Source organism: Manis javanica, chromosome 11 (assembly GCF_040802235.1).
Source record: "Manis javanica isolate MJ-LG chromosome 11, MJ_LKY, whole genome shotgun sequence".
Classification (NCBI taxonomy): Eukaryota; Metazoa; Chordata; class Mammalia; order Pholidota; family Manidae; genus Manis; species Manis javanica.
The window spans coordinates 24730966-24757118 of record NC_133166.1 but is presented as its reverse complement, the minus strand read 5'-3'; the positions used below and the strand labels follow the sequence as shown (position 1 = coordinate 24757118).

The 26153-nt window shown below is 39.1% G+C and overlaps 3 protein-coding genes across 3 annotated transcripts; all 3 read right to left on the bottom strand.

The window, feature by feature from the left end:
* Positions 1–361: 361 nt before the first annotated feature.
* Positions 362–1297, bottom strand: LOC108383676 (olfactory receptor 52J3-like). Its single transcript, XM_037000990.1, has one exon. The coding sequence runs from the start codon at positions 1295–1297 to the stop codon at positions 362–364; it is 936 nt and encodes a 311-aa protein (XP_036856885.1).
* A 6152-nt stretch (positions 1298–7449) lies between these two features.
* Positions 7450–8385, bottom strand: LOC140844202 (olfactory receptor 52J3-like). The gene has a single exon (XM_073215679.1). The coding sequence runs from the start codon at positions 8383–8385 to the stop codon at positions 7450–7452; it is 936 nt and encodes a 311-aa protein (XP_073071780.1).
* A 6160-nt stretch (positions 8386–14545) lies between these two features.
* LOC140844201 (olfactory receptor 52J3-like) lies at positions 14546–15481 on the bottom strand. Its single transcript, XM_073215678.1, has one exon. It carries the CDS (start codon positions 15479–15481, stop codon positions 14546–14548), a length of 936 nt encoding a protein of 311 aa, XP_073071779.1.
* Positions 15482–26153: the final 10672 nt, after the last annotated feature.

Here is a 26153-nt window from a genome sequence, read left to right as displayed (position 1 = left end):
GAGGGAAAAAAGCTTTTGGTATATGTTCTCTTGTTTTTGCTTTTGCTATAAGAAAGGAGAGAAGAGAACATATAACGGGGGAGTAAAATGTTAACCAACCTAATGATAGGACAGCTTATTACTTGGTCATTCCCACTCACTCAGAAAAACAAACAAACAGTTCTCACATACAAAATGAGAATTACTCCTTGAACTTTGTCAAAGATTATTCAAATCATAGAAACAGTGAGGAGCCAAGATCAAATTCTATGGAATATAATTTGGCAACACTAAATTTGGAGAGAAAATAATCTTTCTGGAAAGAACACAGCAGTCTTCCTAGTTGTATCAAAGTACTTGGTAAAGAAACCCACAAAGAGCCCTACTGTGCAGAAAAGACACGGAGCACTCGCTCTCGTATCTGCTTGGTCCTCACGCCGTAAATGATGGGGTTGAGAGAAGGGGGGATCACCAGGTACAGGTTGGCGACAAGAATGTGAATATAGCGTGGTATGTTGTGCCCAAATCGGTGAGTGAGGAAGGAGAAAACCGAGGGGACATAGAAAACACAGATGACCCCAACATGAGAGCCGCACGTGTTCAGGGCTTTGAGCCGGGCGTCCCGCGACCGAAGACAGAAGACAGAGCGGAGAATGTAAACGTAGGAGATGCCAATAAGGACCAGGTTCAGAATGAAGAGAGAGACCACAAAGAGCCCATAGATGGCATTGATACGGATGTTTCCACAGGACAGTTTTGCAATGCCCATGTGCTCACAGTAGGAATGAGCTATTATACGAGCCTGGCAGAAGGGTAGGCGGTAGATGAGATAAACCATTGGAAGTACGAGCAGGACTGGATGAATTACAATGCACATGGTGATGGCCACCAGCACCCGGAATGTCATGATGGACTTGTAGTGGAGAGGAGTACAGATCGCCACGTAACGGTCAAATGCCATGGCCACAAGGACATCATCCTCCATGCCAGTGAACGCATGGATCAGAAACATCTGGGCCACACAAGCTCCAAAGTTAATCTCATGGGCATCAAACCAGAGGATGCCCAGCATGCGGGGCACAGCGGTTGTACAAAGGGCCAAATCAGTCATGGAAAGGAGGGCCAGAAAGTAGAACATGGGCTCCCGGAGGGTCTGCTCTGTCTTGATGACTAGCAGAATTGTGGCATTTCCCACTAAAGCCACAAGGTAAACAGAGCAGAAAGGCAGGGAGATCCAGGTGTGGATACCTTCCAGACCTGGGATTCCGATGAGGAAAAACGTGGCTGGGTGTAAACTGCTGCCATTTTGATAAAGCATCCTTCCAAATGAGAGAGGAAGAGGATGTGTCACTCCTAGAGGTAGAAAGAGAAAGAGATATTGAATAAGAGGTGGTTATAAAAATAATTAACTTAATGCCTCTATATGTAGTGAAAATAGTAAAGTTTGCTATTTGGAATGACCTATTAATGCATTTTTTATGTTAAATTCAGCCATGCTCATTCAGTTGAACAAATGTCAGCTTTAAATAACCTAATAATTTTACATAAAAGACATATTGTCATGTAACCTGGTGAAAACGTTGGCATCTCGGTCTTCATATGGTATTTGTTTCCTGCCTATCCTCGGGCAGAAATGAAAAGGAAAGGAAACAGGCTTCTGCTCAGCCAGCAGCCCTGCATTCTGCCTTGTTGAATATCAAAACGAACTTTGCTGACAGTTTGAGATTTCCTCAAATAGCTCTTTACCCAAACCTTGCCTCTTCCAGGAGATAGGGGAATCTTAAGTTCAGAAATACTGAGTGCCTGGTCAAAGAGTTTAAGGAACACTGTGACCAGACCTGGGCTGGTGAGAGTCAACTCCCCAAGGATATGGAGTTTCTCAGTTCTCCTCAGACCCTGGCAGATGCCCAAATGTCTTCAGCCTTCAGTCACCCCTTAACCTACTCCACCTCCTGTTCCCCCTTCCCATAAAATAAATGAAGCTTGTAAACAACTTAGTTAACATAGTTTTTTTGGACGTGAGTCCCCATCTTCTCTGTCAGCTGGATTTCTGAGGAAATTAGACTTCCTTGCCCCAACATCTCATCTATCAACTTAATGGCATGTCATGCAGCAAGTGGCACGGGCTTGGACTGGGTAACAGTCAAGCCCATGGCAGACCTACAAAATATAGAAGTTGATAGTAAGGAAGGAATAATTATTGTATCCTGTAGCTTTGTGAAGCCACAGTGAAAAGGGGAACAAACAAAAATCAAGGATTCGCAGATGGAAATGCAACCATAATGATCAAGGAGACAGGTCAGATAGAAACTAAAGTCACTGGCACAGTGGACAAGACACATCCATGGTAAGAAATTGCAGAAATTATCTAATGATTTACTCACCATTTACTGACATAGACAAAACAGCAAGATCAAGCCAAGTGTCACAGGCATACATTATCACAAACAAAAGCACGGACACTCGGGGACGCCTTCCCAGGAGGACACCCAGCTGGTTTACATACCTCTATGTTTGAAGGAGCTCAGAGAGAATGATAATACTAAACCTAAGGTAGATTTCCATTAACATCACTATTCTCCCAAGACCCCCCCATTTCAGAGCAGCTCCTTTTAGGTGTCAGGGTGGAGGTGGTTTCTCTGGTCCTTACAAGCTTCTTCATTCCCTCTCCACTCCACATCCGTGCCTCTAAGGAAACCTGCTCCTTTTATGACTGCTACAGAGCTAACATGTACTGGGTGATCAGGTAACTGGAAATATGGGTGAGGGCAACCCAGAAGGCTTCAGGTGATAATGGAACTGGGGAAGGCAGTTGTCAGCAGCACAAAACTGAATGGAATTTGGAGAGAGAATTACTTTCTGTATTTGCCTGAAAAAGTAGAGAAGGATGCCTTGCAATGTCTTCAAAATGATGGAGAAGCAGCCAGTCACTCATAAACTCTAATAAAATAACAGACTTTCTTTGTGTCTCCAACCTGAGGCAGAGTACTTCAAGTTGAGGGTAGAGAACTAGTCTCCTGTTTTATCCTTTATAAAGCTCCACATTGCTGTATAAAATATACCAAGATGAAAAAATCACATAAATATTATATACACTCTAAGACTAGATGAGACAGAGAGGGATGGGAGGGGCGGAGCTGCATTTTGCAATGCATCGCTTTTGTGTGATTTTTTAGGAAGGCAAATGTCCCATTGAGGACCACTGCCCAGAAACAGGATGTTGACCAGGAGCAAGACCCCTAACCACCTGATGTCTACCTTGGGTTCATATCTGGAAATAAACTCTCAATAACACCCCACTGCTCACCTCAAACCTTCACAGCACTTCAGAAATCCATTTCGATCATTCTCTATAGGCCCCAGTAGAAGCAGAATTTATAGTTTATCAACCAACTATACAGTTAATTGGCGGGTAGCTTTGAAATGCCTGGATCTTCTAGGTGTGTTTAAGGATACTCAGTCTGCAATTAAAAATTGCAAGGTTTCTACCCCCTTAGATTCAGAAACTGGGCTGTGGGGTGTGTATGGTTTCCGGCCAGCAGTTCTCAGCCACCTTTGATCATCCCTCTTTCACTTGACCGCAGTTTGCACCTAAACCAAAAGAAAATTCATCCTTGGTGCTTCGCTCCTCTACAGCCCAGGGACATGAGGAAATCTCCAAGCAGCAAAGCTCTACACCCTTTTTCACGACAATCCAAGGAGATTTGGTTTTTATTAAGGCTCTAGCTGCATGTAACATTGGAAGAAATGAGTTAATTCCATTTTCTAATATAAATGGTGCCCTGGGATCGAGTCCTCTGAGGTTATTGACAAAACCTTAGACTCTAATTTGTAGAAACAGAAGCCAGAGAAAAAGTGATGTGGATGGAAACTTTTGTAGAGAAAACTGCAAAGATGCAGCAAATACACAAAACTATTATCTCTCATATGTGTGGCATGAAAAGGGATATATTTCATCTTCCTCTCAGTAATATTTTACAGTCAAATTCTGTAGAGTTTCTTTTTTTAAGACAAAAAGGGCTTAATACATATTTTAAGCTCAAACAAAATGACCTGGCTTAAGAGACCCAATTTGAGCCATCGCTCTCATGGTGTACCTGCATGGACCGTGTGTTCTAGGTTCATTGGATCCCAGCTGTGATAATTCACATCTGTGAGTCTTTGGTCTCACTGTCCTCTGTCCATGGTTGTTTCTTTCAATCATCTCTCTTTACAGTTTTTCATTTCTGTATCACAAAGGCCATTGATAGAAGTGATAAAAAATATCTAATCCTGTAGTTGCTCTGACTGAATTAAAATACTGGACTTGCCATACTTCAGCTTTATCACCTTGATTGATTTACTAGTCATATCTGTCTCTGTTTGCTCATTTGGAAAGTTAGGGATGCTAAGAGTACCAAGAGCATAAATATTTGGAGGAATAAATTAGGTAGTAACTCTCAGGCACTCAGTACAATACCTGACATATTTTAAGTGGTTAGTGAAAATAAGGATATGCTGGCTGTGTTCCAAAGGTTTTCTACTTGTTAACCTCTTTAATCTTCAGAATAACTAATAAAATAGATACTTGGCTGATCTGCATTATATAGGTGGAAAACTAGAGCCACAGAAAAATGTAGCAAGTTCCCAATGGCTGTGCATCTAGGAAGTATTAAAGATGTATTTTTAACCCAAATGTTTGGTTTGAAAATCTTTGATATAAATAGAATTTTCTGCTTTGGAATCTTTTTTTGTTTTTGGATGTTGAGCCTATGCTGTTTCAACAAGTCTATTGAAGGTCCCAAAAGCCTGTTGTAAGGTCTTTCCTTATAATACATACATATGTAACTATATACACACTTGGAAATGCATAGATGAGGGTTGGCGTTACCTCCTCTGAGTATTTTTATTTTTAATTCGTTAAAAAAATTTAACATTAAAAATTCCCAATAGATTTTTGAGGTAACATTGATGTACTATAATTTATACAAATTTAAATTTTCCCTTTTGAGAAGTTTTGAAATATAACTAAACCTAAGCCCCACTGTCACTACAGTTAAGATGATGTATCACACACAAGTATATTCTCATGTCACTTTGTAACCCTCCCCTCCTGTTCATCCCTGCCCAATACCCAAACCAGAGATTTGTTTTTTGTCATTAATACATTATCTTAAATTCTAGATAATTTGTATGAGTAAAACCATTCAGTATGTATTATTTTTTAAGTAACATCTTCATTGAGATATTATCCGCATACAGTGAACGTCACCCATACAAATTATACACTGATTTGTCCATATTCATACAGACATGAAACTATTACATGACATTGGAAATGTTTCAAAACACAATTTTGAACTGTTTTCATCACCACAAGGGAAATCCTTTGCCCTTTGTTGGTCACTGAACTGTGTCCCAACTCTATAACCAAAGGGAGCAGAACATTCCATCACTGTGGATTTGCCTATACTGAGCATTTCATACAAATAGAACCATACAGTATGTGCCCTTTGGTGTCTGGTTTCCCTCATGTAGCATAATGTTTTCAAAGTCCATTCATGTGGTATCATGTGTTAGTACTTTAGTTGATTTACGCCCAAGTAATATTTCATTGTGTGAATATAATGCATGCTGTTTATCCAGTTCTCACGTAATGTACATTTGGGTTGTTCTTACTTGAATAATGATGCCATGAACATTCGTGGACTTTTTTTTTTATGTATGTGTGTTTTAAAATCTCTTGGACACATATGTCATTGTGGAAATGTTGGATCTTATGGTTAGGTTATGTGAAACATTTCATGAAATATGAGACCACTGAAATCCTTCTTCAGGAACGTGGTTGCAGAGATCTAGAGGTGATAATATTCATAATATTTTGACACTACCTTCTAGAAACCTTCTTTCCCAACTACCTGTTAATGCAAGCCCTTGGTATCTTAAGGCTAATCAGATAAGGAACTAATCCCAAATTCCTTTTCTTAAGTACTTGTTAGGCAGGAACCTCTATTGGAACATACACTTATGTCAGGTTCAGAATTACTCAAAGTGTGAAAGAATAAAAAATTTATTGCAAGATTAGGTACAATTCTGGGAGGAGTTAGAATAACTCCTCTATAAACAAATTTACTAACTCAATGAGGCATGCGTGAATAAATGGGTGTTTGTAGAAAACTAGGTGCATTCAGCATCTGTGAAGGAATTATAACATGAATGAGTATAGAAAAATTACTCAGGCTACAGCATTTGTGTATTTGCAGTAAAATACTGTGGTGGCCGACTTGTGACCCCTGTTGGTCAGCAAGCTAGTAAGTGTGGAAAGCTATACATACAGAAAGTTATGCACAAGTCCTAAGTCTGAAGTGATAGAATGTTGTGCGAGAGATAATATAATCAGTATCGGTTTCATTCAAAACTTTAATCTACCGAATGAGGAAAGAATATAAAATATAAAGGGCTTATTGGAAAGTGTTAATGTGTCATGTGTACTAAGATAACATATGCAATGAGAATTCCCATAGCAAGGCAGATAATTTGGGGAGTGGAGTGAGGAAATTGCAGTAAATAGAACACATAATACATGAAAGCAAGAACATGATCTATTCAATCAGCATTGTAGTTTCCAAGAATTCTACTTCTAAGTGTAGAACCTTTATTTTACAAATATGCACAAAACTACTCATAAATACTTACAACACTGATTGTAAATTTAAAATAACTAAAATACTATACATATTATCGAAAGAGAAAGAGATAAATAAAATGAAAGATTCTACTGCATTTAAAAATGATTTTCTATAGCAGTATGTACTAACATCGATACATTTCTAAATTTAGCATTAAATTTAGTTGTCCATGCAATGATACACAGTGCATTAGCACTTAGAAGAAATAACAACTACAATTCCAAACCCCACAGAAATTATTGAATTTAAAATGATAAATATAGGTTCTAAGAAAGAAAAAGGGCATGTGGTAGTCACTCCGGTTTCTGACAATAAGAGAAAACAGAAACTGGATTGGGGTGGTAGTTGCAAGTGATTTCTACTTAAATGACTCTTATGGCTGGTTAAAAATTACATTCAAGGTAAATTCATCATTGTAGTCATGGTTTTAAACTACAAATTGAGGGAAAAAAGCTTTTGGTATATGTTCTCTTGTTTTTGCTTTTGCTATAAGAAAGGAGAGAAGAGAACATATAACGGGGGAGTAAAATGTTAACCAACCTAATGATAGGACAGCTTATTACTTGGTCATTCCCACTCACTCAGAAAAACAAACAAACAGTTCTCACATACAAAATGAGAATTACTCCTTGAACTTTGTCAAAGATTATTCAAATCATAGAAACAGTGAGGAGCCAAGATCAAATTCTATGGAATATAATTTGGCAACACTAAATTTGGAGAGAAAATAATCTTTCTGGAAAGAACACACCAGTCTTCCTAGTTGTATCAAAGTACTTGGTAAAGAAACCCAGCAAGAGCCCTACTGTGCAGAAAAGACACGGAGCACTCGCTCTCGTATCTGCTTGGTCCTCACGCCGTAAATGATGGGGTTGAGAGAAGGGGGGATCACCAGGTACAGGTTGGCGACAAGAATGTGAATATAGCGTGGTATGTTGTGCCCAAATCGGTGAGTGAGGAAGGAGAAAACCGAGGGGACATAGAAAACACAGATGACCCCAACATGAGAGCCGCACGTGTTCAGGGCTTTGAGCCGGGCGTCCCGCGACCGAAGACAGAAGACAGAGCGGAGAATGTAAACGTAGGAGATGCCAATAAGGACCAGGTTCAGAATGAAGAGAGAGACCACAAAGAGCCCATAGATGGCATTGATACGGATGTTTCCACAGGACAGTTTTGCAATGCCCATGTGCTCACAGTAGGAATGAGCTATTATACGAGCCTGGCAGAAGGGTAGGCGGTAGATGAGATAAACCATTGGAAGTACGAGCAGGACTGGATGAATTACAATGCACATGGTGATGGCCACCAGCACCCGGAATGTCATGATGGACTTGTAGTGGAGAGGAGTACAGATCGCCACGTAACGGTCAAATGCCATGGCCACAAGGACATCATCCTCCATGCCAGTGAACGCATGGATCAGAAACATCTGGGCCACACAAGCTCCAAAGTTAATCTCATGGGCATCAAACCAGAGGATGCCCAGCATGCGGGGCACAGCGGTTGTACAAAGGGCCAAATCAGTCATGGAAAGGAGGGCCAGAAAGTAGAACATGGGCTCCCGGAGGGTCTGCTCTGTCTTGATGACTAGCAGAATTGTGGCATTTCCCACTAAAGCCACAAGGTAAACAGAGCAGAAAGGCAGGGAGATCCAGGTGTGGATACCTTCCAGACCTGGGATTCCGATGAGGAAAAACGTGGCTGGGTGTAAACTGCTGCCATTTTGATAAAGCATCCTTCCAAATGAGAGAGGAAGAGGATGTGTCACTCCTAGATGTAGAAAGAGAAAAACATATTGAATAAGAGGTGGTTATAAAAATAATTAACTTAATGCCTCTATATGTAGTGAAAATAGTAAAGTTTGCTATTTGGAATGACCTATTAATGCATTTTTTATGTTAAATTCAGCCATGCTCATTCAGTTGAACAAATGTCAGCTTTAAATAACCTAATAATTTTACATAAAAGACATATTGTCATGTAACCTGGTGAAAACGTTGGCATCTCGGTCTTCATATGGTATTTGTTTCCTGCCTATCCTCGGGCAGAAATGAAAAGGAAAGGAAACAGGCTTCTGCTCAGCCAGCAGCCCTGCATTCTGCCTTGTTGAATATCAAAAGGAACTTTGCTGACAGTTTGAGATTTCCTCAAATAGCTCTTTACACAAACCTTGCCTCTTCCAGGAGATAGGGGAATCTTAAGTTCAGAAATACTGAGTGCCTGGTCAAAGAGTTTAAGGAACACTGTGACCAGACCTGGGCTAGTGAGAGTCAACTCCCCAAGGATATGGAGTTTCTCAGTTCTCCTCAGACCCTGGCAGATGCCCAAATGTCTTCAGCCTTCAGTCACCCCTTAACCTACTCCACCTCCTGTTCCCCCTTCCCATAAAATAAATGAAGCTTGTAAACAACTTAGTTAACATAGTTTTTTTGGACGTGAGTCCCCATCTTCTCTGTCAGCTGGCTTTCTGAGGAAATTAGACTTCCTTGCCCCAACATCTCATCTATCAACTTAATGGCATGTCATGCAGCAAGTGGCACGGGCTTGGACTGGGTAACAGTCAAGCCCATGGCAGACCTACAAAATATAGAAGTTGATAGTAAGGAAGGAATAATTATTGTATCCTGTAGCTTTGTGAAGCCACAGTGAAAAGGGGAACAAACAAAAAATCAAGGAGTCGCAGATGGAAATGCAACCATAATGATCAAGGAGACAGGTCAGATAGAAACTAAAGTCACTGGCACAGTGGACAAGACACATCCATGGTAAGAAATTGCAGAAATTATCTAATGATTTACTCACCATTTACTGACATAGACAAAACACCAAGATCAAGCCAAGTGTCACAGGCATACATTATCACAAACAAAAGCACGGACACTCGGGGACGCCTTCCCAGGAGGACACCCAGCTGGTTTACATACCTCTATGTTTGAAGGAGCTCAGAGAGAATGATAATACTAAACCTAAGGTAGATTTCCATTAACATCTCTATTCTCCCAAGACCCCCCCATTTCAGAGCAGCTCCTTTTAGGTGTCAGGGTGGAGGTGGTTTCTCTGGTCCTTACAAGCTTCTTCATTCCCTCTCCACTCCACATCCGTGCCTCTAAGGAAACCTGCTCCTTTTATGACTGCTACAGAGCTAACATGTACTGGGTGATCAGGTAACTGGAAATATGGGTGAGGGCAACCCAGAAGGCTTCAGGTGATAATGGAACTGGGGAAGGCAGTTGTCAGCAGCACAAAACTGAATGGAATTTGGAGAGAGAATTACTTTCTGTATTTGCCTGAAAAAGTAGAGAAGGATGCCTTGCAATGTCTTCAAAATGATGGAGAAGCAGCCAGTCACTCATAAACTCTAATAAAATAACAGACTTTCTTTGTGTCTCCAACCTGAGGCAGAGTACTTCAAGTTGAGGGTAGAGAACTAGTCTCCTGTTTTATCCTTTATAAAGCTCCACATTGCTGTATAAAATATACCAAGATGAAAAAATCACATAAATATTATATACACTCTAAGACTAGATGAGACAGAGAGGGATGGGAGGGGCGGAGCTGCATTTTGCAATGCATCGCTTTTGTGTGATTTTTTAGGAAGGCAAATGTCCCATTGAGGACCACTGCCCAGAAACAGGATGTTGACCAGGAGCAAGACCCCTAACCACCTGATGTCTACCTTGGGTTCATATCTGGAAATAAACTCTCAATAACACCCCACTGCTCACCTCAAACCTTCACAGCACTTCAGAAATCCATTTCGATCATTCTCTATAGGCCCCAGTAGAAGCAGAATTTATAGTTTATCAACCAACTATACAGTTAATTGGCGGGTAGCTTTGAAATGCCTGGATCTTCTAGGTGTGTTTAAGGATACTCAGTCTGCAATTAAAAATTGCAAGGTTTCTACCCCCTTAGATTCAGAAACTGGGCTGTGGGGTGTGTATGGTTTCCGGCCAGCAGTTCTCAGCCACCTTTGATCATCCCTCTTTCACTTGACCGCAGTTTGCACCTAAACCAAAAGAAAATTCATCCTTGGTGCTTCGCTCCTCTACAGCCCAGGGACATGAGGAAATCTCCAAGCAGCAAAGCTCTACACCCTTTTTCACGACAATCCAAGGAGATTTGGTTTTTATTAAGGCTCTAGCTGCATGTAACATTGGAAGAAATGAGTTAATTCCATTTTCTAATATAAATGGTGCCCTGGGATCGAGTCCTCTGAGGTTATTGACAAAACCTTAGACTCTAATTTGTAGAAACAGAAGCCAGAGAAAAAGTGATGTGGATGGAAACTTTTGTAGAGAAAACTGCAAAGATGCAGCAAATACACAAAACTATTATCTCTCATATGTGTGGCATGAAAAGGGATATATTTCATCTTCCTCTCAGTAATATTTTACAGTCAAATTCTGTAGAGTTTCTTTTTTTAAGACAAAAAGGGCTTAATACATATTTTAAGCTCAAACAAAATGACCTGGCTTAAGAGACCCAATTTGAGCCATCGCTCTCATGGTGTACCTGCATGGACCGTGTGTTCTAGGTTCATTGGATCCCAGCTGTGATAATTCACATCTGTGAGTCTTTGGTCTCACTGTCCTCTGTCCATGGTTGTTTCTTTCAATCATCTCTCTTTACAGTTTTTCATTTCTGTATCACAAAGGCCATTGATAGAAGTGATAAAAAATATCTAATCCTGTAGTTGCTCTGACTGAATTAAAATACTGGACTTGCCATACTTCAGCTTTATCACCTTGATTGATTTACTAGTCATCTCTGTCTCTGTTTGCTCATTTGGAAAGTTAGGGATGCTAAGAGTACCAAGAGCATAAATATTTGGAGGAATAAATTAGGTAGTAACTCTCAGGCACTCAGTACAATACCTGGCATATTTTAAGTGGTTAGTGAAAATAAGGATATGCTGGCTGTGTTCCAAAGGTTTTCTACTTGTTAACCTCTTTAATCTTCAGAATAACTAATAAAATAGATACTTGGCTGACCTGCATTATATAGGTGGAAAACTAGAGCCACAGAAAAATGTAGCAAGTTCCCAATGGCTGTGCATCTAGGAAGTATTAAAGATGTATTTTTAACCCAAATGTTTGGTTTGAAAATCTTTGATATAAATAGAATTTTCTGCTTTGGAATCTTTTTTTGTTTTTGGATGTTGAGCCTATGCTGTTTCAACAAGTCTATTGAAGGTCCCAAAAGCCTGTTGTAAGGTCTTTCCTTATAATACATACATATGTAACTATATACACACTTGGAAATGCATAGATGAGGGTTGGCGTTACCTCCTCTGAGTATTTTTATTTTTAATTCGTTAAAAAATTTTAACATTAAAAATTCCCAATAGATTTTTGAGGTAACATTGATGTACTATAATTTATACAAATTTAAATTTTCCCTTTTGAGAAGTTTTGAAATATAACTAAACCTAAGCCACTGTCACTACAGTTAAGATGATGTATCACACACAAGTATATTCTCATGTCACTTTGTAACCCTCCCCTCCTGTTCATTCCTGCCCAATACCCAAACCAGAGATTTGTTTTTTGTCATTAATACATTATCTTAAATTCTAGATAATTTGTATGAGTAAAACCATTCAGTATGTATTATTTTTTAAGTAACATCTTCATTGAGATATTATCCGCATACAGTGAACGTCACCCATACAAATTATACACTGATTTGTCCATATTCATACAGACATGAAACTATTACATGACATTGGAAATGTTTCAAAACACAATTTTGAACTGTTTTCATCACCACAAGGGAAATCCTTTGCCCTTTGTTGGTCACTGAACTGTGTCCCAACTCTATAACCAAAGGGAGCAGAACATTCCATCACTGTGGATTTGCCTATACTGAGCATTTCATACAAATAGAACCATACAGTATGTGCCCTTTGGTGTCTGGTTTCCCTCATGTAGCATAATGTTTTCAAAGTCCATTCATGTGGTATCATGTGTTAGTACTTTAGTTGATTTACGCCCAAGTAATATTTCATTGTGTGAATATAATGCATGCTGTTTATCCAGTTCTCACGTAATGTACATTTGGGTTGTTCTTACTTGAATAATGATGCCATGAACATTCGTGGACTTTTTTTTTTATGTATGTGTGTTTTAAAATCTCTTGGACACATATGTCATTGTGGAAATGTTGGATCTTATGGTTAGGTTATGTGAAACATTTCATGAAATATGAGACCACTGAAATCCTTCTTCAGGAACGTGGTTGCAGAGATCTAGAGGTGATAATATTCATAATATTTTGACACTACCTTCTAGAAACCTTCTTTCCCAACTACCTGTTAATGCAAGCCCTTGGTATCTTAAGGCTAATCAGATAAGGAACTAATCCCAAATTCCTTTTCTTAAGTACTTGTTAGGCAGGAACCTCTATTGGAACATACACTTATGTCAGGTTCAGAATTACTCAAAGTGTGAAAGAATAAAAAAATTATTGCAAGATTAGGTACAATTCTGGGAGGAGTTAGAATAACTCCTCTATAAACAAATTTACTAACTCAATGAGGCATGCGTGAATAAATGGGTGTTTGTAGAAAAGTAGGTGCATTCAGCATCTGTGAAGGAATTATAACATGAATGAGTATAGAAAAATTATTCAGTCTACAGCATTTGTGTATTGTGTATTTGCAGTAAAATAATGTGGTGGAAGACTTGTGACCCCTGTTGGTCAACAAGCTAGTAAGTGTGGAAAGCTATACATACAGAAAGCTATGCACAAGCCCTAAGCCTGAAGTGATAGAATGGCGTGCTTAAGATAATATAATTAGTATCCGTTTCATTCAAAACTTTAATCTATCGAATGAGGAAGGAATATAAAATATAAAGGGCTTATTGGAAAGTGTTAATGTGTCATGTGTACTAAGATAACATATGCAATGAGAATTCCCATAGCAAGGCAAATAATCTGGGGAGTGGAGTGAGGAATTTACAGTAAATAAAACACATAATACATGAAAGCAAGAACATGATCTATTCAATCAGCATTGTAGTTCCCAAGAATTCTACTTCTAAGTGTAGAACCTTTATTTTCCAAATATGCACAAAAACTACTCATAAATACTTACAACACTTATTGTAAATTTAAAATAACTAAAATATTATACATATTAACAGTAGAGAAAGAGATAAATAAAATGAAAGATTCTACTGCATATAAAAATGTTTTCTATAGCCATATGTACTAACATAGATACATTTCTAAATATAGCACTAATGAAATAGTTGTCCATGAAATGATACACAGTGCATCACTACTTACAAGAAATAACAATTACAATTCCAAACCCCACAGAAATTACTGAATATAAAATTATAAATTTAGGTTCTAAGAAAAAGGGCATGTGGTAGTCATTCCTGTCTCTGAGGATAAGAAAAAACAGGAACTGGATTGGGATGGTAGTTACAGGAGATTTCTACTTAAATGACTCTTATGGTTGGTTAAGAATCACATACAAGGTAAATTCATTACAGTCATGGTTTTTAATTCCAACTTGAGGGAACAAAGCTTTTGGTACATTTTCTCTTGTTTTTGCTTTTGCTATAATGAAGGAAAAAAGAGAACATATAATGGAGGAGTAAAAAGCAATGTTAACCAATGTAATGATAGGAAAGCTTATCGCTTGGTCATTCCCAGTCACTCAGAAAAACACACAGTTCTCACATACAAAATGAGAATTAGTCCTTGAACGTGAACTATGTCAAAGGTGATTCAAATCATAGAAACAGTGAGGAGCCAAGATCAAATCCCCTGGAATGTGATGAGACAGCACTAAATTTAGAGAGAGAAAAGTCTTCCTGGAAAGAACACACAAGTCTTCCTTGCTGGATCAAAGTACTTTGTAAAAAAACCCAGCAAGAGCCCTACTGTGCAGAAAAAACACGGAGCACTCGCTCGCGTATCTGCTTGGTCCTCACACCGTAAATGATGGGGTTAAGGGAAGGGGGGATCACCAGATACAGATTGGCCACAAGAATGTGAATATAGCGTGGTATGTTGTGCCCAAATCGGTGAGTGAGGAAGGAGAAGACCGAGGGGACATAGAAAACACACATGACCCCAACATGGGAGCCACATGTGTTCAGGGCTTTGAGCCGGGCGTCCCGCGACGGGAGGCGGAAGACAGAGCGGAGAATGTAAACATAGGAGATGCCGATAAGGACCAGGTTCATAAGGAAGAGAGAGACCACAAAGAGCCCATAGATGGCATTGATACGGATGTTTCCACAGGACAGTTTTGCAATGCCCATGTGCTCACAGTAGGAATGAGCTATTATACGAGCCTGGCAGAAGGGTAGGCGGTAGATGAGAAAAATCATAGGAAATATAAGCACTACTGGACGAATTACAATGTATAAGCTGATGCCCACCAGCACCCGGGATGTCATGATGGACTTGTAGTGGAGAGGAGTACAGATCGCCACGTAACGGTCAAATGCCATGGCCACCAGGACCTCATCCTCCATGCCAGTGAACGCATGGATCAGAAACATCTGGGCCACACAAGCTCCAAAGTTAATCTCATGGGCATCAAACCAGAGGATGCCCAGCATGCGGGGCACAGCGGTTGTACAAAGGGCCAGATCAGTCGTGGAAAGGAGGGCCAGAAAGTAGAACATGGGCTCCCGGAAGGTCTGCTCCGTCTTGATGACTAGCAGAATTGTGGCATTTCCCACTAAAGCCACAAGGTAAACAGAGCAGAAAGGCAGGGAGATCCAGGCGTGGATACCTTCCAGACCTGGGATTCCGATGAGGAAAAACGTGGCTGGGTGTAAACTGCTGTCATTTTGATAAAGCATTTTTCCAAATGAGGGAGGAGGAGCGTGTGTCTCTCCTAGAGGTAGAAAGAGAAAAAGATATTGAATAAGAGGTGGTTATAAAAATAATTAACTTAGTGCCTCCATATGTAGTGAAAATGAGAAGCTTTGCTATTTTGAAGGACTTATTGCATTTTTATGTTATATTGAACCATATTCATTCAATTGAACAAATGTTAAATATCTTAATACATATGCAGATTTTACCCTTATTGTATGGGTATCATCATGTAACATGAGAAAAATCATAGGAAGTATAAGCACTACTGGACGAAATGTATAAGCTGATGTCCACCAGTACGTGGGATATCATGTAACATGAATGGCTTATCATGATGTAACAGTAAAAACATTACTTTCTCGGCCTTAATATGGTATTGTTTTCCTGCCTAATCTTTGAGCCAAAATGGAGGAGAGTGATGAGGCTTCTGCTCAGCCAGCAGCCCTGCATTCTGCCTTGCTGATCATCACAAGGAATTTTACTGTTAGTTTGAGATTTCCTCAAATAGCTCTTTACCCAAACCTTGCCTCTTCCAGGAGATAGGGGAATCTTATGTACAGAAATACTGAGTGCCTGGTCAAAGAGTTTAAGGAACACTGTGACCAGACCTGGGATGGTGAGTGTCAACTACCCAAGGATATGGAGTTTCTCAGTTCTCCTTGGACCCTGGCAGATGCCCAAATGTCTTCAGCCTTCAGTCACCCCTTAACCTACTCCACCTCCTGTTCCCCCTTCCCATAACATAAATGAAGCTTGTAAACAACTTAGTTAACATAGTTCTTTTGGACATGAGTCCCCATCTTCTCTGTCAGCTGGCTTTCTAAGGAAAGTAGATTTCCTTGCCCCAACACCTCGTCTCTCGACTTAATGGCATGTCATGCAGATAGTGGCACAGGCTTGGATGGGGTAACAGTCAAACCCATGGCAGAACTATAAGATATAGAACTTGATAGTAAGGAAGGAATAATTATTGTGTCTTGTAGCTTCGTGAAGCCCCAGTGAAAAGGGGAACAAACGAATAATGAAGGATTCGCAGATGGAAATGCAACCATAATGATCAAGGAGACAGGTCAGATAGAAACTAATGTCAGTGGCACAGTGGACAAGACACCTCCATAGTTAGAAATTGCAGAAATTTTCTAATGATTTACTCACCATCTATCGACATAGACAAAACACCAAGATCAAGCCTAACGTCAGAGGTATACATTATCACAAAAAAAAAAAACACAGACACTCTGCGACGCCTGCCCAGGAGGACACACAAGCTGGGTTACATACCTCTATGTTTGAAGGAGCCCAGAAAGAATGATAATACTAAACCTAAAGTAGATTTCCATTGACGTCTCTATTTTTCCAAGACCCCCCCTCCATTTCAGAGAAACTCCTTTTAGGTGTCAGGGTGGAGGTGGTTTCTCTGGTCCTTACAAGCTTCTTCATTCCCTCTCCACTCCACATCCGTGCCTCTAAGGAAACCTGCTCCTTTTATGACTGCTACAGAGCTAACATGTACTGGGTGATCAGGTAACTGGAAATATGGGTGAGGGCAACCCAGAAGGCTTCAGGTGATAATGGAACTGGGGAAGGCAGTTGTCAGCAGCACAAAACTGAACAGAATGACACAGTCTAATTGGAGAATTACTTTCTGTATTTGCCTGAGGAAGTAGTGGAGGGTACTTTTGCAATGCCTTCAAAATGATGTATGAGCAATGAGTTGCTCATAAACTCTAGTGAAATTAAGGGACTTTCTTTGTGTCTCCAACCTGAGACAGAGTTGTTCAAGATGAGGATTAAGCATCAGTCTCCTGTTTTATCCTTTATGTAGCTCCACATTGCTGTGTGAAGTATGTGAGGATGAAAAAATAAAATAAATGTTACATACATTCTAAGATTATATATTGAGAGAAAGATGGGGGTGGGCAGAACAGTAGTTTGTAATGCCTCCCTTCTCTGTGTCTAATTTTTTTTCAGAGTGTAAACATCTAGGTTAGAACTACTGCTTAGTAGCAGGAAGCTGTCCAGGAGCAAGCTTCCTAAACACCCTGATGCCTAGCTTAGGTTCATTCCTGGATATAAACTCAATAATGCAGCCACTGCTCATCTCAAACTTTCACAGTGCTTCAGACATCCATTTCATTCATTTCCTATAGACTCCGGCAGAAGCATAATTTATAGTTTATCAAACAACTGTATGGTCACTTGGCAGGTAGCTTTAAAATGCAATAGATCTTCTAGATATTTTTTAATATAGTCAGTCTGCAGTTAAAAATTGCAAGGTTTCTACTCTCTAGTAGATTTGGACACTGGACTGCATGGTGAGTATTACCTTCAGCCAGCAGCTCTCGGCCACCTTTATTCATGCCTCTTTCATTTGACTATAGTACATACCTAAACCAAAAGAAAATTCATCCCTGGGGATTCATTCCTCCACAGAATTAGGAACATGGTAAAAACACCAAGAACCAAAGCTCTGTTTCTTTAACTACAGTCCAAGGTGAGTCAGTTTTTATTAAGGCTCTAGCTACATGTGACATTGGAAAGTATGAGTTAATCAGTTTTCTACTATAAATGGTGCCCTGGGATTGAGTCTTCTGAGATTACTGACAGAACCCTAGACTGTGATTTAGAGAAACAGAATCCAAAGTAAAAGTGACATGGATGGGAATTTATGTTGAGGAAACTACAAAGATGAGGCAAATACACAAAAATATTATCATGTATATGGCATGAACAGAGATACATTTCATCTCCCTCTAAGTCGTATTTTGGAGTTAAATTCTGTGGGATGTTTTTAAGATAAAATAGGATTTAATCCACACTGTAAGGTCAAACAAAATAATCTGGCATAGGAGACCCCAGTTTGAGGCACAGCTCTTATGGTGTCCCTACACTGACATTGTGTTCCAGGATCATTGAATCCTCAGCTGTGACAGTTCGTATCTGTGAGTCTTTGGTCCCACTGTCCTCTGTCCATGATTTTTTCTTTAAATCATCTCTCTTGATAATTTTTCATATCTCTATCACAAAGGCCATAGAGAGAAGTGGTAAAAAATATCTAATCCCGAAGTTAACCTTACTCAGTTCAAATACTGGATTTGCTATATACCAGCTTTGTCACCTTGAGTGATTTACTAACCATCTCTGTCTCCATTTTCTCAGTTGTAAAATTAGGGATGCTAAGAGTACCAACAGCATAAATATTTGGAGGAATAAATTAAGTTAATAACTTTCAGGTACTTAATACAATACCTGGCACATCTTAAGTGCTTAATGAAAATAGGAATATGCAGGCTATTTTCAAATTGCTTCATGCATGTTAACCTCTTCAATCTTCAGAACAGCCCAATGACTTAGATACTTTGCTGATTTGCATTATACAGAGGGAAAATTTGAGCCATAGAAAAGTATAGCACCTTCCCAAAGGCTGTGCTTCTAGAAAATGCCAAAGATGGATTTGGAACCCAAATGTCTTTTGCCAAAATCTATGATACAAATAGACTTTTTTGCTTGGAATCTTTTTCTAATTTGGATCTTGATCCTATGCTATGTTTCCACAAGTGTTTTGAAGATACCAGAAGCCTGTTGAAAGTTCTTCCCTTATAATACATTCACATGGAACTACATATTCACCTGAAAATGTATAAATAGGTAGCTGACCCTGCCTTTTCTGAATGTTTTTATTTTGAATTCATTTTTAAAAATTTTATATTTAAAATTACCAAAAGATTTTTTAGGTATCCTTAATGTACAATAATTAGTCCAATTTGAGAAGTTCTGACATATGTATGTACCTCTGCAACCAACACCACAATTAAGATGATGTATCACACACAAGTGTATTCTGATATCACTTTATAAACCTCCCCACCAGTCCATCTCTGCCTAATTTCCAGTCAGTCATCTGCTTTCTGTCATTATACGAGTTTAGATTTCTAGATGATTTGTATAAATAAAACTACACAGCATGTATTATTTTTTAAATAACAGCTTTATTGAGATTGTATTCATGTACTATGAAAGGCACCCATACAAAGTGTATAACTGAGAGATTTTCACCATATTTTTACAGACGTAAAACCATTACACTAATTTTGAAAGGCTTCAAATGTTTCATGTTTCAAAACACAATATTGAACTGTTTTAATCACCACAAAGGAAAGCCTTTGCCCTTTGTTGGTCACTGAACTGTGTCCCAACTCTATAACCAAAGGGAGCAGAACATTCTATCACTGTGGATTTGCCTATTCCGAGCATTTCATATAAATAGAACCAAACAGTATGTGCCCTTTGGTGTCTGGTTTCTCTCATGTAGCATAATGTTTTCAAAGTCCATTCATTTGATATCATGTGTTAGTAGTACTTAATCTGTTTTACACCCAGATAATATTCCATTGTGTGAATATAACGCATGCCGTTTATTCAGTCCTCAGGTGATGTACATTTGCGATCTTCCCACTTTGGAATGATTGTGAATGATGATTCTATGAACATTCATGGACAAATTTGTTTTGTAGATGTGTGTTCTCAATTCTCTTGGATACATACCTCAGTGTGGAAATGTTGGGTCATATGTTAAGTTTAAATGAAACATTTGAAGAAATACATGAACACTAAAATCCTTGCCTTCCTTAAGCAGATGGTTCCAGAAATCTAGAGGTGATAATATTCATAACAGTTGCCACTACCTTCTAGACACCACCAGTGTCCCCATTACCAATAATGCGAGCCCTTAATATTCTTAAACTAATCAGATAAGGAACTAATTCCAAATTCCTTTTCTTAAGGACTTCTTACCCAGGAATCTGTATTGGTACATATACACTTGTGTCAGTTAGGTTCAGAATTACTCTAAGAATGAAAGAATAAAGGAATGATTGCAAGCATTGGATACAATTCTGGGGGGATCTAGACAAAAAAATATCTGTAAACAAATTTACTTACTCAATTAGGCACACGTGAACAAGTGGGTGTTTCTAGAAAACTAGGTGCACTCAGCTTCTACAATGGAATCAGGAGTGGGTATAGAAAAATCATTCAGGTTACAGCATCTCTGTATTTGCAGTAAAATATCACATGGTAGACTTGTGATCCCTGTTGGTCAGCAGGCTAGTGGGTGTGGAGAGCTGCTACATGCAAAAAGCTATGTACAAGCTCTGAGTATGAAGAGGCAGAATGTTGTGCCATAGGTAATATAATCAGTATTGGTTTCATTCAAAACTCTAATATACCAAATGAAGAAAGAATATAAAATATAAAGAGCTTGAAAGATGACAGCATGAGAGGAGAGACAGAAGCTTCCTCCTAAAACTGGATACAATTAGAACATTTAATTGGTGCAACTAATCCTGAGAGAGCAACAGGAAAGAGGACGGTGTGAGACTGCACACACATGGAGAAAAGAGCACAACTCACTGAATGGGGTAACACACCAGAGCTGTGGCTCTGTGGGACCGAGCCCCTACCCCACCACAGCTCACCTGTGGGAGGAGCAGGGAGGGAGTGGAAGGCTTGGGACTGCTGAATACCTAGCTCCAGAGATCTGCACTGGGAGCACAAACCTACATTTCATGGTGCTTTCATGAGACTCACATGACTACCGGGTCGGAAAGTTAATACAGGCAGAGTTCCTGGGGAGACTGGGATTCCGGCTCTTTGTGGAAAACAGGGATTCATATCAGGCTGTTCTGGGACAAAAACATACCTGTGTGACTGGTGCACTGGCTCAAGCAGTGGAGACAGGCACAGCAGCCAGGAGGCAGGGAACAGCTCCTTCCTCCCCCCAGGCACCAGTACCACTCCCCTGCCACCCCAGACATTGCTTCAGGGGCTGAGCAGCTCAAGAATACAGCCTCTGGAGACTAGAGGGCACCATATACAAACATGAAATGCCAAAGGAACCTTGTCCAGAGTAAAATTGTTAATACAATTCCCAAGAAAGATTTAAATGATATGGACCTCATGACTCCTCCTAAAAGGGAGTTCAAAATAAAAATCATCAACATTCTAATGGAGGTACGGAAAGACATCCAATAACTCAGGAATGAATTCAGGTCAGATATCCAATTGTTGAAGAACACAATGGAGGGTATTAAAAGCAGGTTGGATATGGTGGAGGAAACAATTAATGAAATAGAAACTAGAGAAGGGGAATACAAAAAAGCTGAGGCACAGACAGGAAAAAGGATCTCTAAAAATGAAAGAATATTAAGAGAACTGTGTGACCAATGCAAGCGGAACAATATTGGCATTACAGGGATACCAGAAGAAGGAGACAGAGAGAAAGGGATAGAAAGTGTCTTTGAGAATATAGTTGCTGAAAACTTCCCAATCTGGGGAAGGAGATAGTCTCTCAGGCCATGGAGATCCACAGATCTCCCAACACAAGGGACCCAAGGAAGACAACACCAAGAAACATAGTAATTAAAATGGGAAAGATGAAGAATAAGGACAGACTGTTAAAAGCAGCCAGAGGCAGAAATAAGATCACATACAAAAGAAAGCCCATCAGGCTAACATCAGACTTCTCAGCAGAAACTTACAGGCCAGAAGGGAGTGGCATGATGTATTTAATGCCATGAAGCAGAAAGGCCTGAAACCAACATTACTTTATCTGGTGAGATTATCATTTAAAGTTGAAGGAGGGATTAAACAATTTCCAGATAGACAAAAGCTGAGAGAGTTTACCTCCCACAAACCATCTCTGCAGTCTATTTTGGAGGAACTGCTATAGATGGAAGTGTTCCTAGGGTTGAATAGCTGTCTGTCACCAGAGGTATAAAACCATGGTAGGGAGGGTTGAGCAGCTGATTGCGAGGAAAATGCAAAATTAAATTGACTATCCCCAAAGTCAATCAAGGGATAGACAAAAAGTACAGAATGTGATACCTAATATGTAAAGAATGGAGGAAGAAGAAAAAGGAGGAGAAAGAGAAAAGAACCTTTAGATTGTGTTTGTAACAGCATACCAAGTGAGTTAAGTTAGACTCTTAGATAGTAAGGAAAGTAACCTGGAATCTTTGGTAACCACAAATCTAAAGCCTGAAATAGCAATAATTACATACCTATCGATGATCACCCTAAATGTAAATGGACTGAATGCACCAATCAAAAGACATAGAGTCACTGAATGGATAAAAAACAAGACCCATCTATATGCTGCTTACAAGAGACTCGCCTCAAATCCAAAGACATGCACAGACTAAAATTTAAGGGATGGAAAAAGATATTTCATGCAAACAATAGGGAGAAAAAAGCAGGTGTTGCAGTACTAGTATCAGACAAAATAGACTTCAAAACAAAGAAATTCACAAAGAAGGACATTACATAATGATAAAGGAGTCAGTCCAACAAGAGAATATAACCAATATAAATATATATGGAGCCAACACAGGAGCACCAGCACATGTGAAACAAATACTAACAGAACTAAAGGAGGAAATAGAATGCAATGCATTCATTTTTGGAGACTTCAACACACAATTCACTCCAAAGGACAGATCCACTAGACAGAAAATAAGTAAGGACACAGAGGCACTGAACAACACACTAGAAAAGATGGACCTAATAGACATCTATAGAACTCTACATCCCAAAGCAACAGGATGCACATTCTTTTCAAGTGCACATGGAACATTCTCCAGAATAGACCACATACTGGGCCACAAAAAGATCCTCTGTAAATTCAAAAAGATTGAAATTCTACCAAACAACTTTCCAGACCACAAAGGTATAAAACTGGAAGTAAATTGTAGAAAGAAAGCAAAAAGGCTCACGAACACATGGAGGCTTAACAACACGCTTCTAAACAGTCAATGGATCAACGACCAAATTAAAATGGATATCCAGCAATATATGAAAATAAATGACAACAACCACACAAAGTCCCAACTTCTGTGGGACACAGCAAAAGCAGTCTTAAGAAGAAAGTATATAGTAATCCAGGCATATTTAAAGAAGGAAGAACAAACCCAAATGAATAGTCTAACGTCACAATTATCAAAATTGGAAAAAGAAAAACTAATGAGGACTAAAGCCAGCAGAAAGAGGGACATAATAAAGACCAGAGAGGAAATAAACAAAATTGAGAAGAATAAAACAATAGAAAAAATCAATGAAACCAAGAGTGGTTCTTTGAGAAAATAAATGATATAGACAAGCCTCTAGCCAGACTTATTAAGAGAAAAAGAGAATCAACACACATCAACAGAATCAGAAACGTGAAAGGAAACATCACTATGGACCCAACAGAAATACAAAGAATTATTAGAAATACTATGAAAATGTATATGCTAAGAAGCTGGAAAACCTAGAAGAAATGGACAACTTCCTAGAAAAATACAACCTTCCAAGACTGATCAAGGAAGAAACACAAAACCTAAACAAACCAATTACCAGCAGAGAAATTGAAGCAGTAATCAAAAAAATACCCAAGAACAAAACCCCCGGGCCAGATGGATTTACCTCGGAATTTTATTAGACATACAGAGAAGATATAATACCCATTCTCCTTAAAGTTTTCCAAAAAATAGAAGAGGAGGGAATACTCTCAAACTCATTCTATGAAGCCAACATCACCCTAATACCAAAACCAGGCAAAGACTCCACCAAAAAAGAAACTGACAGACCAATATCCTTGATGAACATAGATGCAAATATACTCAATAAAATATTAACAAACCAAATTCAAAAATATATCAAAAGGACCATACACCACGACCAAGTGGGATTCATCCCAGGGATGCAAGGATGGTACAACATTCGAAAATCCATCAACATCATCCACCACATCAACAAAAAGAAGGACAAAAACCACATGATTATCTCCATAGATGCTGAAAAAGCATACGACAAAATTCAATATCCATTCATGACAAAAACTCCCAGCAAAATGGGTATAGAGGGCAAGTACCTCAACTTAATAAAGGCCATTTATGATAAACCCTCAGCCAACATCATACGGAACAGAGAGACATGGAAAGCTTTTCCTCTGATTCTGGTACAATACAGGGATGTCCACTCTCCCCACTGTTATTTAACATAGTACTGGAGGTCCTAGAAATGGCAATTAGACAAAACAAAGAAATGCAAGGAATCTAGATTGATAAAGAAGAAGTTAAACTGTCAGTATTTGCGGATGACATAATATTGTACATAAAAAACCCTAAAGACTCCACTCCGAAACTACTAGAACTGATATCAGAATTCAACAAAATTGCAGGATATAAAACTAACACACGGAAATCTGTGGCTTTCCTATACACTAACAATGACCCAATAGAAAAAGAAATCAGGAAAACAATTCCATTCACAATTGCATCAAAAGAAATAAAATACCTAGGAATAAAACCTCACCAAAGAAGTGAAAGACTTATACCATGAAAACTATAAGACTCTCAAGAGAAATTAAAGAGGACACTAACAAATGGAAACTCATCCCATGCTCTTGGCTAGGAAGAATTAATATCGTCAAAATGGCCATCCTGCCCAAAGCAATATACAGATTTGATGCAATCCCTATCAAATTACCAGCAACATTCTTCAATGAACTGCCACAAATAGTTCAAAAATTCACATGGAAACACCAAAGACCCTGAACAGCCAAAGAAATCCTGAGAAAGAAGAGTAAAGTGGGGGGGATCTCACTTCCCAACTTCAAGCTCTACTACAAAGCCATAGTAATCAAGACAATTTGGTACTGGCACAAGAACAGAGCCACAGACCAGTGGAACAGATTAGAGACTCCAGACATTAACCCAAACATATATGGTCAATTAATAATCGATAAAGGAGCCATGGAAATACAATGGGGAAATGACAGTCTCTTCAACAGATGGTGCTGGCAAAACTGGAGAGCTACATGTAAGAGAATGAAACGGGATCACTGTCTAATCCCATACACAAAAGTAAATTCAAAATCGATCAAAGACCTGAATGTAAGTCATGAAACCATAAAACTCTTAGAAAAAAACATAGGCAAAAATCTCTTCAACATAAACATTAGTGACTTCTTCATGAACATATCTCCCCGGGCAAGGAAAACAAAAGCAAAAATGAACAAGTGAGACTATATCAAGCTGAAAACCTTCTGTACAGCAAAGGACACCATCAATAGAACAAAAAGGTATCCTACGGTATGGGAGAATATATTCTTAAATGACAGATCCGATAAAGGCTTGACATCCAAAATATATAAAGAGCTCATGCACCTCAACAAACAAAAAGCAAATAATCCCATTAAAAAATGGGCAGAGGAGCAGAGTAGACAGTTCTCTAAAGAAGAAATTCAGATGGCCAAAAGACACATGAAAAGATGCTCCACATCACTTGTCATCAGAGAAATGGAAATTAAAACCACAATGAGATATCACCTCACACCAGTAAGGATGGCTGCCATCCAAAAGACAAACAGCAACAAATGTTTGTGAGGTTGTGGAGAAAGGGGAACCGTCCTACACTGATGGTGGGAATGTAAATTTATTCAACCATTGTGGAAAGCAGTATGGAGGTTCCTCAAAATGCTCAAAATAGACTTACCATTTCACCCAGGAATTCCACTTCTAGGAATGTACCCTAAGGATGCAGCACTCCAGTTTGAAAAAGACAGATGCACCCCTATGTTTATCACACCACTATTTACAATAGCCAAGAAATGGA